Raw genomic sequence first — 15,729 nt, forward strand, 5'->3', positions numbered from 1 at the left:
TCAGGGCATTGCTGCAAAACTACACCAGCTCCAATGCATATGCATATAGCATATTGCATATGCAATAGCATATAGCTATGCTTTACCTAAGTTCATATAGCCACGTGCACTGAATTTCACTAAAAACACATAAACAAAAGGGAGGAGGTTGCTTGGTGGCAGCTTTAGGAAGGCATGACTAGATCCACACAAACACTTGGGAAAAAGGTGTGTGCAACTTCTACAAAGCTCTCTGCAGAGGTTTCACAGACAAGAGCAAATGGCCTCAAGTTGCACCAGGGGAGATTTAGGTTGGATATTAGGAAGAAATTCCTTCACCAAAAAAGTTGTCAAGCATTGGAACACCCAACAAAGTTGTCCACCCATTGGAACATGCTGCCCTAGGAAGCAGGGTGCAGTCAGTGTATCTGGAGGTATTTAAAGATAAGCAGATGTAGTACTAAGGGACATGATTCAGCGGTGGACTTGGTGGTGATGGGTAAATGGTTGGACCTGATGATCTTAAAGGTCTTTTCAACCTAAATAATTCTATAAGAACTGGAAACTCAGTTTCATTCCTGAGTAAAGAGATTCCTGCGTAATTTTTTTTATGGCAGTAAAATAAATATGTGCTGCTGCAGCCAAGGAAAACCGCAGACTGTAACTTATCTTGATAAGTGACAGCTTCTCTGATCTGACTTATTTTAGCAGGGTGAGCAGAAGTTAAAGACTTGAGCTATTTCTCCTCTCCTACTGTAATCTATCAGTGTGTCCTCCAGCTTTCCATGATGTTGTTGTCTGCATCACACTCCTCCTCAGTTTGGGAAAGAGGACTCACAACGCTCCACTCAACTGGCTCTCCAAAAAATCCCCCCAAATTTAAGCAGAGAAATGGGAATTAACTCACTCCAAAGCGTAACAGCATCCATCTGGGCTTGGATTTTGAGATACAAGCAAAGGCATTTCGATTTAGATGATTTCCAATCCTCCAGTTTTCATCTCTGTCTTTGGGTAGCTGCCTTTGTCAAACTGCCTGAAATATTCCCTAACTGAGCAAGTTAACAGGAGGAAAGGGTAGGCCACATGCCCCTCCTTTTTCTAGCAGTAACATGGGAGGAAAGATGATGCTGTGTGGGCAGGGATGTTGAGTGCATCCCCCCCTCCTGGCCAGGCTGATTTCAAAAGAGGTACTGTGCAGAAGGCACCCGGCATTCAGCAAGGGGGCTGCTCCTGTGCCTGGAAAAATGAGCAATCCCACCAGCTTGTTTGGTTGGTTTTTCTACAGAGGAATACAGGTTCACTCATCATTACAATAACCATATTCACACTTCCACTGAGCCAGTTTGAGACTTCCAAGACCAGCACAGTATATGAATGAGCCTAGTAAGAGCTACATACTGCAGACTCTTAGCCAATATTTTTCAAATTTGGGTCAGCCTGAGGCACCATGGCTGAAAAAGCATTGCCACGAGCATTGTAAATTAATATTTTATATCCCCTTGAAGTGCTTTTTGAGGAAATTAGCCTTCATTACTGAGGCATCTCTCCTGTAAACATAGAAAACAGAAAATACCTCTGCTGACAAGGGCAGCATTGTAGGGCAGGGAAGAAGAGTAAACATTGAATCTGCAGAAAGTGGACTGATTCAGCAGCTGAATCAGGCATGTGCATCCCTTCTCCCCAGAAGCACCCCAAGCTTCAGGACCAGCAGCACCCTACCCAGTACAGCTGGCACCACCTTTACACCCAGGCAGCAGCACATCATTGCCTCGCAGACCTACCAAAATGGCAAGGTGGAGACATCAGCCCCCCCCAAATATACCTCAAGCACACTAGGACCCCCACACTCCTGCCAGCATGGTGGTTTGTGGTGCACCGAGCACAGCCACAGTCACAAATGCCCGGTCCCGTGACCGACACAGGGAAGGCAGTGAGGGCGTGGGGTTGCCATGGCGCAGTTTCCCTTTCGTGTTTCGGACCACTTGCACGGCCCAACTGGTGCTGGAGTGCGTATTTTTGGCAGTGGCTGGGGAGGTTCCTCTGCTGCTGAGTACAGCCAGCCAAACTCAGCTGGCATGAGGCAGGGCTTTTCAAAATGTTCTGTGCTCCAATCGGGAAGCAGCCGAATGCTACTCTTCTCAGAAAAGTGCTGCCCTTGTCCTCTTTTAATGAAAGCAAACTTGGTATTCAGTAGGAGCAGGCCAGAGCTATTTCAGACATGGAAGACAGCAGACACAAATCAATAGAAAAAAATAACTTCTTTTTATTTACAAAAAAATCCAAATATTGGATGCTGTAAACAAAATTCACAATCTGTTCCCTCTAGAGTCTGTTTTCCATCAGCTCTTTTTCTATCTGTGACAAAGCCTATAGTCAAAATGTTCCAAAAGAGCAATCCAAGGAGCAGTTTGCTGCAACAGGATGCCTTGCAGAAGGCAACAGTTGTAAGGAAATTTGAGGGAAAGCAAATCTGCACAGACTCCTACAGACTGCAGGAGCCTGCAGTGCCTTTAGCCAAGATGTCTTGAAATTTGCAGGCTATTTTTTTTTTTACTATTTATTTTGTTAGCAAACCACTATTACAACAGCAAAACAGTACACTGATTTTCTTTCTTGCAAGGGAAATTCTTGCAAATAAAGAAAACCATACAAAAGAATATATTCAAATAGGAGCTGAATATGCAAATACAATTTTTCCTTTTCTGTGCAGTTTCATCTAACACACTTCATTTTCTCAATTAAAAAAAAGCGCCTTTTTTGAACTGGTAGGAGCTTCTGATGTGATGCAAACCAAGCATTTAGTAAGAGCTGTTTAGAGGATTTGTGTGAAGGCCTTTGTGCAAGATAAAAAATATTTTAAGTGCAATACGAGAAATTAGAAAAATATCATCTTTTTGGTCTTCTAATTGCCCTTCTATTTTTAGGAGAAATGTTTTTTCATCTGAGAGGACAGCTACGTCTAAGGAAAAAAAAAAAAAGAAGAAAAATCCCATTTAAAAGCTCTTGGTTGTTTCAAGATCGTTACATTTAACCAAGTTTAGCGCCCCGTTGGTTAGCAGGAAATTCAGTGGTGGCACAAACAGTTTTACTGTAATCAGGTCAATGTCTTTAATCAGTTCAGCTCTTTAAAAGGGGCACTGTCTTCTGTAGCACAAGCTCTAACCTTACGGCTGATTGGATGGGACAGATCAAGTCCACAAAGCAAGAACACGGTTATTAACTTTAAAAGTACCAGTGTGCTGAAGAGGAGGGGGAAAAACAGTTAAAAAGAAGTCAGACTTTATGGAGGGAAAGGTGTGCAAACCACAGAAATAAACCAGCTTTGAAAAGGGGTTCTTATTTTACTCTTGGCCTGAACTCATGCCTTCTTCCCACCTCTAACACCAGGCACATTTTAAGCCATCAGTCACAAATAAAACAAAGCTCCACCAGTTCCACCACTTCATCATTAACATATGCAAAACAGATCTGGAATACCTATATAATATATATAAAAACATATTATATATGTATCAAAATGCAAATGCCAAAAGGTGCAGTTTAGCTCAGAGCCCTGCTGTATGCACTACAAGGTAACTAGCTGCTGTCAATCAAAAAAAAAACCCAACCCACAATTAGATTTGTGCTGAGAGGAAGTAATTCAAAACTTTCTTTCAAGCAATGGCAAAAATAAAAGGTCCTTCAAAGGAAAAACAGCACTGTATCATGTATTATCAGCATTCTGTGGTTGTGGCACAGCTATAGATTCTCAAACCCTTTTAAAGAGAGGATGAGTCATTTATTTGCCACAAATAGTTGTGGGAGAGAAGACATACCGCATCACCAGCTGATCCTATTTCCCCAGCCCTCCCCTCGCTTCCGCTAACAAACCAGGAGCAGGAGGTACGGGGAGCCAGGAGCACCCAGCCCGGAGCCTCCAGAGGGCTGGAGGGAACCTCGCTGGGACGAGAAGCCAGCACCAAAGGAAGGGAAGGTGGGGACAAGGTCTGCACGTCAACGCTAGCAACGGCAATGGACCAGCTTTTAAGTTTCCTGAAGGACTCGCAGGGAAGGTGCTTCAGTAAACAAATCGGGTTCCTATTAAAGTGCCTGCAGAGTGAAAAGTACAAAGCGCGACAAAAATAGATGTACCTTACTCACTCCATAGGGAAAATACACTGCCAGGACACGAGTCCTCTCCCTCTCTCTGCCCCGACTCCAACGCCAGACCCTGCCTGTGACCAGGCAGGGCACAGACGGACTTCCTTCAAAAGCCTGAATTCCCTTTTTTTCTTTTTCTCCCCCCTCAGAAAGCAAAAGCAAACTATCAGAGTCAAGTGTCACTTAGTCATTAGGTTTTCAAAGCACAACAAAGAATTTAACACCTTCAGAGATGGCACTGAAGTGAAAACAGCAGTGGAGGAGGTTGGTTTTTTCCCCCCTGCTGGTCTTTCGGGAGAGGAAATGAAAGTGAATAGCTATTGTTCCAATGTAAAGTGATTCCATTTAAATAAAGTACAGTACTAAAATTGTAAATGCAGTGTGACAACCAGATCAAAGATGTTTAATATTTGCATAAAAATATATATATATATAATATATATATAAAATATAGTTTTCAGCAATCGTGCAACACTCTTAAAAAGGGTTCATTTCACATTTGCTAAATTCTAGTGGTCCTGGAATGCATAATGCATTCTATTAAAAATACTCTTTTAAATATTAACAATTAGTGTTCAAATTACCAACTAATACAATATTCTTTAGCTGTCAGGGGGTTTAAATAAACCTATCTTTGATCCACGTTCCACTGAAATTACACATCATGGAGGTATGCAGTCACAACATTAGTGGGTTAAATGTCAAAATGGCATTACAGTACAAAACAGTTAAAAAAATCAGCTAGTCATATGTTTCTCCATCTGTGGAATTATTATGGCTCACAAGCAACCTACTGAATTACTGTAATCCTTGTTCCTGCAACCAAAGACATTATCTGAATCCCACCTTAATCCTGACTGGTTCATTTACTCCAAATTTCTCAGGTGTGGGTTAAAATTTCACTGCAAGGTGCCCACTGTCCTATGACATCCTGTTGCAAACTGGAAAACAAGTAGTACTTTATTTAAACATTCCTTAATTGCTACATTTTCCTAGACCACATTAATATATATTGTGTGTGTATATATATAGATATACACCAATAACATGTACATATATACACACACAAACATATATATACACACATACACACACGTACCTAGGATAATAGCACACCGACAAAACATTAACTCTGTACAGGTATTTGCCAAGAAAAAAAATAGGGCATTTCCTCCACCACTTATTCACAAGCTTATGGGTTGGTTTGCTTTTCTTTATCGTTGTGTCCCTGATAAAACAAAATGCATGGTTAAACCACAAAACTATATATTTTTTCTCACTTCAAATTTTATGAAGGCATCAGGCACTTTTGATTACTATTGGTGTGTACAAATATAGGAACATCTCCTTTTACATATATATATATTTATATATATATATATATATACTCTACTGTATCTTCTTTGCTTGGATAACTTTTTTGTGAAATCTTTGGTCCTTAAGTATATACTTCTTGCCACAGCTGGTTTTCCAGCATTCTCACATTTTTAAAATGTGAGGCATGCACACAGCTGGAAATAATGGACTTTGTCATCGTACGTGTTTCTGTTTCTATAACTGTACCAATCCACTACTGTTCATTTGGAGCAAGCTGTTTCTGGTAAAGCATTCTAGTCAAGCAAGCTATACATTCTACATGGTCAATCCATAGACGGCACTTGCTGCAAGCCCCAAATGCAGTAATTCCAATATACAACTTTATTCAGCTTATCTCTGCTTTATGCCTCTAACTTTTAACTCCTGAATATATATAGAACTGTTTTTTGTGAAGTTTTTTTACTTTTGTTGTTTTTTTTTTGTTGTTTTGTTTTGTTTCTTTCATATTCTCCCTTTTGCAGATCCCATTCTAGAGTAAGAATAAAAATAAAAGAAAATAAGGCTTTCCCACCTTCTCTATGCCAAAGCTATGGGAGCAGATATTGCCAACCCATATTGTCATCAAGCATTCCTCCCTCACTTATTTCAGGGGAAGCTGGTTGCTTTTAATGACAGGCCTCTTGTGCTCTGGGGTAGGATCCAATTATTTTGGGGTTCTTTCTTGATCATGCTCCCATTAATTATTAGAAGAATCACAAGCTTGTCCCAAGCTTGAAAACTAGAGCAGATCATCATTGCACAAAACACCCCATTTCAGAGGGACCCGTCGCCCCTTCCTACATCTTAGAAAAAGTTCTCTCCATGGGGTCTACTAACTTCAGTTCTTAATTACAGGGCAGCCAAGTAGAGTATGTGTGCTGCTGGCAAGGGAACACCGTCTGAACCTGGGCAATGTAGTAATTGCTGAAGTTGGCATCTGCTACGTACGGGGCTGGCTGGTAATAGCAGGTGACATTGGCCACGTTGGGGATGATATTTTGCTCGGCTAGGACCCGGATGGCCAGCATGGTGATCAGATTCAGAGTCTGTCTCCTCTCATGTCCCATCAGGCACACTGTGCTCTCATTCACCACACCGTGAAGGGTCATGAGATAGTCATACTTGCGGTCTTCTAATCCCACAAAGTGGTTCTGCAAGTAGGACTCCAGCTTTCTCTGCTGTTCGCCAATGTCTGAGAAGTCAATGAAAAACCTCGAACACATGTATCTCTGCAGGGATTTAATCTCAGATTCAGAGGCTGCCCTAAAGCCCCTTACCAAAAGGTTGCAGTACTTCAGAAGACCACCTCCTCTGATTTCTTCTGGGTTTCTGGTGGCAATTATCTTGTTGCAGAGGTGATCAAAGGCTTCCTGGAAATCCCCATAAACGCTCTCGCCAATGATAGTTGGGTGAAAAGTTTCAGTCATCGGATTCTCTGAGCACTCATAAAAAAGCAGCAGGGAGTCCAGCTTGATTTGAAAGGAATCGACACTGAATTCAAACTGCCGCCTCAGAGAGTCCACAAATTTCAGCTCCACATTTTTGCCACTGTTGTTGGACAGGGAGATAAGACTCCATCGGTCTGAATCATTGCATACTTTTACCATTTTCTGCACATAAGCCTCCTATAATCAGAAAGATAAAATTAGCAAATCAAGACAAAGATCCAAGAAATTTCTCCTTCACTGCATCTGCTCACCCCTCCCAAGCCCCCCCCCCACCCCCCCAATATCTGCATTTCATAAAAGATTTCACGGAGCCTGCAGATACAAACCACAGAGTAAGTGGCTAATGTGAGAGCTCAAAATGCTGTCACTGCAAGGGTATGACAGGGGAGGGTGTTCTGCTGGGACTGTGTCATGCAAGGGAAGCATATAGCAGCACTACTTAGCTCAGTCACTTCTAAATACATCTACAGACTAAGACCACGGCACATCTGCCAAAAATGCCTGCACCCATATGCAGAAGGTCACCACTACAATCTAAAAAGAAATCTTATTTATTGGTTTTTACTTCTCTCTCTACTTCCCTAAGAACAAGTTAGCAAATGTTCATTCCCCTCAATCCTACCAGTGCAGGTTCCATAAATCAGTCCCATATTAAAAAAAAAAAAATCCCTCTAAAAATCTGGAAGGATTTGGATTCAGCCTAATCAACTCAAGCAAAGTGTCTTCTAGAGGAGGGAATATGCCTCCCCACTGGGGCACTTAGCACAGCTGGAAGCATGCCTTGCAGACGGGGTTTCCTTCTTGCAGATGTTAAATCCATCTACGCTCCCCGTGCACCCGGGAACCGGGGCCGGCACACCGAGCTGCCGCCGAGCCGGGCTGGGAGAGAGGTGTGCAGCGCCTGGCACACGCCCCAGGTAAAACAAGGCTCCCAGCAAATCAACCGGGAGGGAGAAAAAGCTAATTAATCCTGAAGAGCCCCGGTCAGGGCACTTCACTGTAAACTCCTCCTCGGTTTTAAGCGCAGGGTGAATAAATCGCTCGGGGTTCCCGTGGGTCGAGGAGGTGCGGGGGGGAGCTGCGTCCCTGAGCGCACCACTCCATCCCCAGGGGTAAGGTGCCCACTCCCCGCAGACAGGCGCTCACACCTGCCCGCTCCGGGCGTCTGGGCAGAGGTCAGGTTTACCTTGAGTGTGAGAGGCGTGATCTTCTCCTTATTCACCCCCTCGGGTAAGAAATCCAAGAGGCAGTCCAAGACCACGTCCTTCACAGTCTGAAATTCGGCTTCTCCTTTGAGGTCGGCGCAGAAGATGAGGTCCAAGTCCTTGTAGCCCAGGCCGCTGTCCTGGTGGAGGACGTGGCTGGCGGCCGAGCCGTTCAGCCGCACGTCCCGCAGGCCGATGCCCTTCTCTTCCAGCCGGCTCCGCACCACCTTGACGATCTGGCGAGGCTGCATGGCCAGCGTGGGGAAGTTACCGCGGCCGTGGATGGGGATGGTTTCGCTGAGGATGCGGTCCAGACGCTGCACTTGCTCCCAGCTCAGCACGTTGCAGTGCGCGCTCTCGCCGCCGTCCGCGGAACTCCCGCCGGCCTTCTCATCGTCTGCCATGGTGAGCGGCCGCCGCCTCCCCGGGCTGGATCCAGGCACCGCTCCGGCTCCCCGCCGGCCCCCCGGGGCCTCTCTCTCTCCGCGCCTGGCAAAAGAGGAGGAAAAACCAGCGGTCAGCAGCTGCGTGCACCCGGCGCCCGAGCTCCGTTCCCCTGCGGCCGTCCCTTTCAGTGAGGAAGCGGGGGGACACACCTACTGATTAGATTAAAAAAATAAATAAATGAAATGGGGGGGTGGGAGGAGAAAAAGCCCCTCGGAGCCAGGTGGTGCTGCACGATAAGGGAAGGTGCCCGACCTGCAGCGCCGCTGCTTGCGCCGCTCTCCGCGCTCCCGCCGGGGCAGAGGCCGCCCCGCGCCGACGGAGAGGCCGCCCCGCACCGCCCAAGAGGCCGCCCCGCTCGCTGCCGCCGCAGGCTGCCGCCGTCTCCGGAGCTTTCGTAGTTCTGGCCGGGAAAGGTCCCCAGTAGTTTTTATACGGGGTTTCTCCGCGCTTCCGGGGCTCCGAGTCACGGCGCCCGCGTCCCGCCCCCTCTATCTGCATGGCCGGCCTCGGCGGTGCCCCCGGCCCGCCCACACCCCGCGCACCCGCGGGCCGCCCTCCCGCCCGCCCCTCCGCGCCGGCGGAGCGCCCAGCGCGGCCGTCCCGCACCGCCCCGGGCTCGGAGAGCCGCGCAGCGCAGCGCAGCCTCCCCCGCACGGCTGCGGGGAGGCAACAAGTGCAGCAGCGCTCCCTGCCCCGAACGGGGCGCGGCCCCTCCCGCTCCTGCCGTGCCTCGATGCGCGCCCAGGGGCACCCAGCTCCGCGCTGCCATTCATTCCCGGCTTTTTTTTTTCCCTCTGGCTTTTTACTCCCCCCCCCCCCCGCCCGCCCCCCCGACATTCCCGGTCATCCCAGGCTCAGCCAAACTTCATACCAGAGCGACGGAATTTGGCAAGAGCCCCTGTCCAAGCAGATGCCGAGGATCCCGGGACGTGTGGTTTGCGCTGTTCGGCTCCTGACCGAGATTTCCAGAGCCGCCTGCGACAGCGCAGCGGCATCACGCCGTGCCTGCCCGGCCCCGGCCCGGCCCCTTCCCTCGTGCCCGCCCGCCCTCCTCGCCGGCGAGGGGAGGAAAAAGACATCTCGGAGACCACGGAGGAGCCGGTGCCTTCTAGAGGAGCATCCTGCTTATAGAGTGCAACTTGGATAACCGCCGAGCCGTAAAAATGACGTGGAAGACAAGCATATTATATAAACATACCCATATATTTTATTTGCATTTTCTTTTAAACAACGATGATTGCATCTGCTTGTTTTTCACCTGCTACGTACATACATGTACATATAGTTATTATTTAAAATACATATAGATACTATAGGCATATCGATACTATTCCAAGACAGATACTATTTAAAACATATACATACTATTTAAAACAGACTAAGCGCACACACCCGACACTCGCAGCAGCACCCGGGGCCAGCGCGGTATAGACAGCGGGTTGCGCGGAAGGATGCAGTGCTGGGGAACACGGGCGGGGGGGGATCATGGACGGTGTTGCGTCACCGCTCGCAGTTTTGTGACGCGCGGCAGGAGGGGCTAATGGGGGTGCGCGCCGACGTGACGCGCAGCTCCCTCAGCCGAGCACTTGGCCGAAAACGGTGGGGGGGTGGGCGACATAGCCCGACGGGGTTTACTGTCCCCTCCCCCCATTTTTAGCGCGCCCCCATCTTCTCCCGCCTCGGGATGGGGTTAGAGGTGTGGGGCTGTTCGGGAAGCCCCCGAGCCCGGCACTCGCCCTCCCACCGCACACCCCGGGCGGGGGTCCCGCCGCGCTGCGCCCGCCCCGTCGGGGCGCTCCCGGCCGGCGCAGCGCGGGGCAAGGGCGCCCCCTGCCGGCTCCGCAGGGCGGGGCGGGGGGGCCGGGGGCGGCTCGGGCTTTGATCCATTGCCCACAGTCCCTATGGCTCCAGCCGCGCGAGTCTGCTCCTCACGCCGGAGCAGACACGGAGCGGGGGTGACTCCCCCCTGTGCCCCGTCATGCGGCACCGCCGTCCCCTCCCCGTGCCACTCAGGAGGCGTTAAAAGTGTTTGTATTGCTCTCTGTCAATGTGTTACAGGAAAAAAAAAAAAGAAAGTAGAAAGCTTTTAAAATAAGACTGTGTACAAGGGACTGCAGCTTAACAGCAGGAGCAGAACCTTGTACGTCTGCCAGCATATTGAACCGAGTTTGCCAGTTTATTCCTTTATATAAAATAAATATTCAGACTAAGTGGCCTGCTGGCAGGGGAGCCTGGTGAGGGGAACCTTCAGCTGGCGGCTGGGAGCCTGGGCCACTGGCTACTGCTGCTGGGCGCAGGGAGACCCCACTCTCCCCCTTGGGGCAGGAGCAGCATCTCCTCACGCTGGCCATGCATCCCCAGAGGAGAGAGGCACTGCTCGCCTCCCCCGGGGCTCCTGAGGCCCAGGCAGGTGACAGCCGAGGGCAGGGGCTCCCAGGGGTCCCACCGCGGGGGCTGCCTGCCTGCAGCACTGAGGCGTCACTGCCCTCAGCACTGAGGTGTCACTGCCCTCCCTGTGCAGTCAGGAAGCTCAGAGAGGTTAAAACATAACCCCATTCCCAGCCTGGCATCACTCAGGTGAACCACAGTTCACTAGGGCACATGATTTAATCTTTCAAAAGGGGTAAATACCACCTTATTTATAAGCAAATTATCATTATCAGTAATCAGCTGGATTACTGATTTCTAGAGCAAGGACAAAGATCAGACTTGGAGTCTCATCCCATATTAAGCAAGGCCAGCTCCAAGAAACTGAGACAATTTCCTGTCTGGGAATAACCAGCATTTCATTTAACTTGTGTTTCTCAACATGTTGAAATGAAATTTTAGCAGTACTTTCAATACTGCAGAACGTACCAGTGCATTCACTATGCTGGTCAGTAAGATTAAATGCTGTTTTATATGGATCTTGTTTCATTTCCCCATGAAATGTGACTTTTGACCTCTTTTAAGTTGCTATCACTTGCCCACTTCAAAAGAAAAATGGGCAGAAGTTCATAGTGGAGAACACTGATTTACTAAAGGCAAGGTGAATGCATCTCAGAAGGAAGACCTTTACACTTCTGGGCTTTGCTAAAGGAAAAGGGCTAGTCAAGCCCTGTCCTCACCTCAACCTCTCTTTCTCAGTGTAAGCACCTGCAAATCACCTCCCACTCACTGAAAGAAGAGAGGAAATAATTTTCGGTCAGAATCACTGCATTTATGTTTTTTCAGTTCAGAAATGTGCAAAGGATGGTAATCATTGCACTCTTTGTATAGATTAGGAATTATTTGCACTGATGTGCAATCCTTTTGACTTCTCTTCCCCTAATTAATGGACACCAGATAAAGGATATATATATATTTAAATAAACTGTGTAAATAGAACTCTATCAGTGCAATACTTTACCTAGGGTATAGATACATTATGGATTTTTTGCTTCTCTGTCCTACTTGAATGGAAAAACCCACATCACTTTAAATCAGTAGAAATCCTTAAGAATTGTATCAAGAAATTGAATTAGGGTGAATTACATTATGAGAAATTTTAAAATATTTGTATGAGTTACAGAGATTATTCTAATTACGACTGATACCGGTAATGCTGCTGCTAATAAAAACATTAATTCAGCTCATGAACATGCTGTCCCTTTAATGAAAAACTTACTTTTGGAAGGAAAAGGTGGGGTTTTTTTAATTGTCAATGTGAGCAGTAATTCTTTGACAGAATTTTGATTGTATTACTCACTCAGGTTGTTTGTGCTGTCCAGGCAATTAGTAGGAACACAAGATGTGTGGTGTGAATCATGTCCTTCTGTATGTTGGCACAATATTTTTCAATTAGTCCCTTCATTCTCACCCATACTCTCAGTCCTGTTCTAGAGCAAATGAAAATGAATAGCAATAAATGTGTTTCTCATGTATGCATTTATGTATATTTGCCTAATAAAGTCCTCAGTGTAAGCTCTTCATTCTGCTTGGCCACGTAGCAGAGAGCATACTCTCCAGGTGAGCTCTGCTGAATTTAGGAATTCAAGTAATTTATTGACTGAACTACATCAACTGTGACTGTAAAGTTGTTCTGCCTCCTTTCTGCCCAAGACATGGTGCCTAAAACAGGACCATGCTCTTTCTGGCAGAAAAAAAGAGCCAGAAACTGTGACTCTTCGTCTGTTCCTAGTCTAGGATCTGGCTCCCGTTTGGTGCCCAGCAGGGGCAAAACTTCCAGTTTAGTTTTCTCTAAGAAGAATTGAGTTTGTGTGACAGCTGCTCTGCCAACATGTGTTACCTACAGACAGTCAGGGGATTCACTTCTGAGCAGAAGCACTACTTCAGTCCAAAAACCAGTGTTAACTCGGACAGAGGTGTTTGGTTTTTGTTAAAAACCTAACAAACATCACTGCTGCTATCATTACTACACATTAAAAGCAGGAGCCTGGATTGGTTTGGCAGGAACAAAGAAGTCTAGGAATTCCAAAAAGCAGCTTCAGAAGGAGTTCAGAAAAAAAGATACAACACAATTTTATCACAATTGTGTTATGAGAAGTTTGGTAAGGTCATTCCTCCTTTCCTGTATTTTTTTTCCTAATCCTTATATTAAGAGCAGTTATTCCTATTGGAGAGACAAACAGTAGGTACCATCATGCTGGTTTTCCCTACATCCTTTTGACAATGTTAAAAATGCAAATAGATGTTCAGAATAATTAAAAAGCAGTAGTCTGTAGCAAGATGGACATCGAGAGCCACAATTTCCAGGTGGCTGAATGTGCAGTGTGTCAAGTGTGGATGAACAGGCTGTGCAAGGGGAGCCCTGGGGCCCCTCGGCAGCCCTGGCTGCAGTGGGAATGCTGGCGGGATACAGCAGCGCTGCAGCTTTCCACCCAGGCCTGGCACAGCAGCTCTTTCTGTCTCTGCTCAGAAGTGCCTCAGCACAGCTGGCTTGCCCTATCTCATGCAGAGGCCAAAGGCAACTACAACACTAAAAAAGAGATCTTGACCTAAATTTTGTTCTCTGTTGAGATGGAAAGACATTGCTGGGCAGCAATCACCGGAAAAGTTCTTTATGTTATTCACTGTGTTGCTACACAATTATCTTGCTGGGAACAGCAACTATAGGACTGAAGAATATTCATAGTTGTTCTCCACCCAGATAGCACGCGAATGTATCAAAGCAGATACCAATTCCAGATATCAAATTTTTGGAGAATGCAGGCTGCTATACCCTTTTCCCTCCCTCCTCATCACTCCATGTGCAGCTGCAGGCAGGTGCTCCGGGCAGCTGCCAGCTCCATCCCACTCACCCCTCTGCTCATCTGGGCAACCCACTGGGGTGCTGAGTGTGCCCACAGCTCTTCTCTGCTGCTTGCTGTCCCAGACCAGAGAGTGGGCAGAGCTCAAGGAGCCATCAGCCAACAGGACAAAAGTTCAGAGAACTTGGCTTGGGTGGGAAGTCCTGGGAACTGGCACAAAGTCATCAGATTCGAACAGAGCGCAGCCTCACACTTGCACCAGACATACACAACCCGAAAATTAGTTTCATGTAAACAGTGAAAGGACACTTGGTGGAAAGCCCTTTGGGTACCAAAAGGACTAGTGCTGTTATTGACAATAGCACAGAATAAAATACCTTCAAAATAAACTCTTTAAGGTGTTGTCTATACCAGACACACTTGCAATCCATTCCAAATTTTGTTTGATTCGTATCTTTCCTCAGAACTAGTCTGGGCAAAGTTTGGGCATGGGTGTGGAAGCAGAGCTCAAAGTCTGTTTTTCTTGGGGTTTTCTTGTTTTGGGATTTTTTTTTTGTTTGTTTTTTGCGGGTTTTTTTTTGGGGGGTGGGGTTTTTTGGTGGGGTTTTTTTGGTTATTTATGTTGTTTTTATCATTTGGTTTTTTGGGGTTTTTCTTTTGGTTTGGTTTTTTGTTATTTTTTTCTCACAAAAGTATTCAAATTTGATTTAAATTCTTTTTCCAAGGGCTTTGTTTTTCTCTGGTATGCATGCACAAAGTAGTCTTCTGATACCTTGATATTCTATAGTTCACAATGATTTATTTCCAAAATTTATTTCCGTGTTTGACATTTTGTGATGGAATAATCAATACTAGGAATCAGTACTAGGATTATCAACTGCTGGAGTAGTCAATACAAAGGTTCTTTGTATAAAATGAAAATCAGAGATACTAGAAAATGATCTTTCAAAGATAAATAAAAGAAATCTTTGTGCTTTCAGAGTACTTCTCATTTATTAGTTTTATTTTCCTTCTGCCAGATTTTACTGGAAAGATGTTTTACTCATCCTGGGAAAAAAGTCAATGTTTGGACTAAATACTGTGATGTTTTGAAAAGGTGCAGTTTGAAGAAGGCCAAATTATCAGAATTTTCTGATGGGCCTGCCAGTTGCTTTTTGCAATGCTGCTGAGAGTGTGTTAAATGAAATAGTATTAGTCAACACATGCATTGCTGCAACAGTCACTGGCCAAGTCAAGAGATCAGGGCACCGAAAGATTCATCTACCAAAAGACCTATTCCTGCCTCATCTAGGAAATTCACAGCCTAAATACAACAGTACACTGCAGTAGCTTGTATTAGACAAATCTATCAGCATTTGCTCTTGAGTAGGATTTTTCAGAGCTGGTGCTGAAACTGAACAGGAAATGGCAAACCTCTCATCTCCTCCATGCCAGGCTGGCAGTCATCCCAACCTGCAAAGCACAGGATGGTGTGGCCGTGTCAAACTCTTTTTCTGCAGGTCACCTGCAGAAAAAATAGCCATGCTCTCAGGTTCAGTTATGTTTTACAACCAGATATTGTTGTGATTTTGCCCATGTTGGCCTTTAGGATTGAAAGGTGATAAAAATTAACTATATAAGATCTAAGGTATTCCTAGTCATATGGAAGTCAAGAATAAGACTTTCTTTTTCCTTTTTTCTTTGCTTTTATTTATTTTTTTTTAAGAGGCCACATTTTTCATTGGTATGTAGGAGAGTTTAAAGCTTCAGTATTTCTACCCCCATAGGAAAGACACCCCTGCTATGTTTCATGACTCATGCTTTCATGCAACCCCATTTGCTTCTGACTTGTAGGATTTTATGCTGATTTTATTTTTTCATGTTTTGTTTACTCTACAATGCATTAAGCTCACGTGGGAATACTCCAGGGGATTTCAGCATTCCGCC

The 15,729-nt window shown here is 46.0% G+C and overlaps 1 protein-coding gene across 2 annotated transcripts; it reads right to left on the reverse strand.

The window, feature by feature from the left end:
* Positions 1 to 2,222: 2,222 nt before the first annotated feature.
* Positions 2,223 to 9,617, reverse strand: TENT5A (terminal nucleotidyltransferase 5A). Of its 2 annotated transcripts, none has more exons than XM_038133193.1 (3): positions 9,447 to 9,617; positions 8,110 to 8,617; positions 2,223 to 7,100 (listed from the first exon to the last, which is right to left on the reverse strand). In XM_038133193.1, exons 2-3 carry the CDS (start codon positions 8,530 to 8,532, stop codon positions 6,321 to 6,323), a joined length of 1,203 nt encoding a protein of 400 aa, XP_037989121.1. In that variant the 5' UTR covers positions 8,533 to 8,617; positions 9,447 to 9,617; the 3' UTR covers positions 2,223 to 6,320. The 2 variants fall into 2 exon arrangements, with proteins under 2 accessions (XP_037989121.1, XP_037989120.1); XM_038133192.1 differs by lacking the exon at positions 9,447 to 9,617 and adding an exon at positions 8,828 to 9,044.
* Positions 9,618 to 15,729: the final 6,112 nt, after the last annotated feature.

This window comes from Motacilla alba, chromosome 3 (genome assembly GCF_015832195.1).
Source record: "Motacilla alba alba isolate MOTALB_02 chromosome 3, Motacilla_alba_V1.0_pri, whole genome shotgun sequence".
Taxonomy (NCBI): Eukaryota; Metazoa; Chordata; class Aves; order Passeriformes; family Motacillidae; genus Motacilla; species Motacilla alba.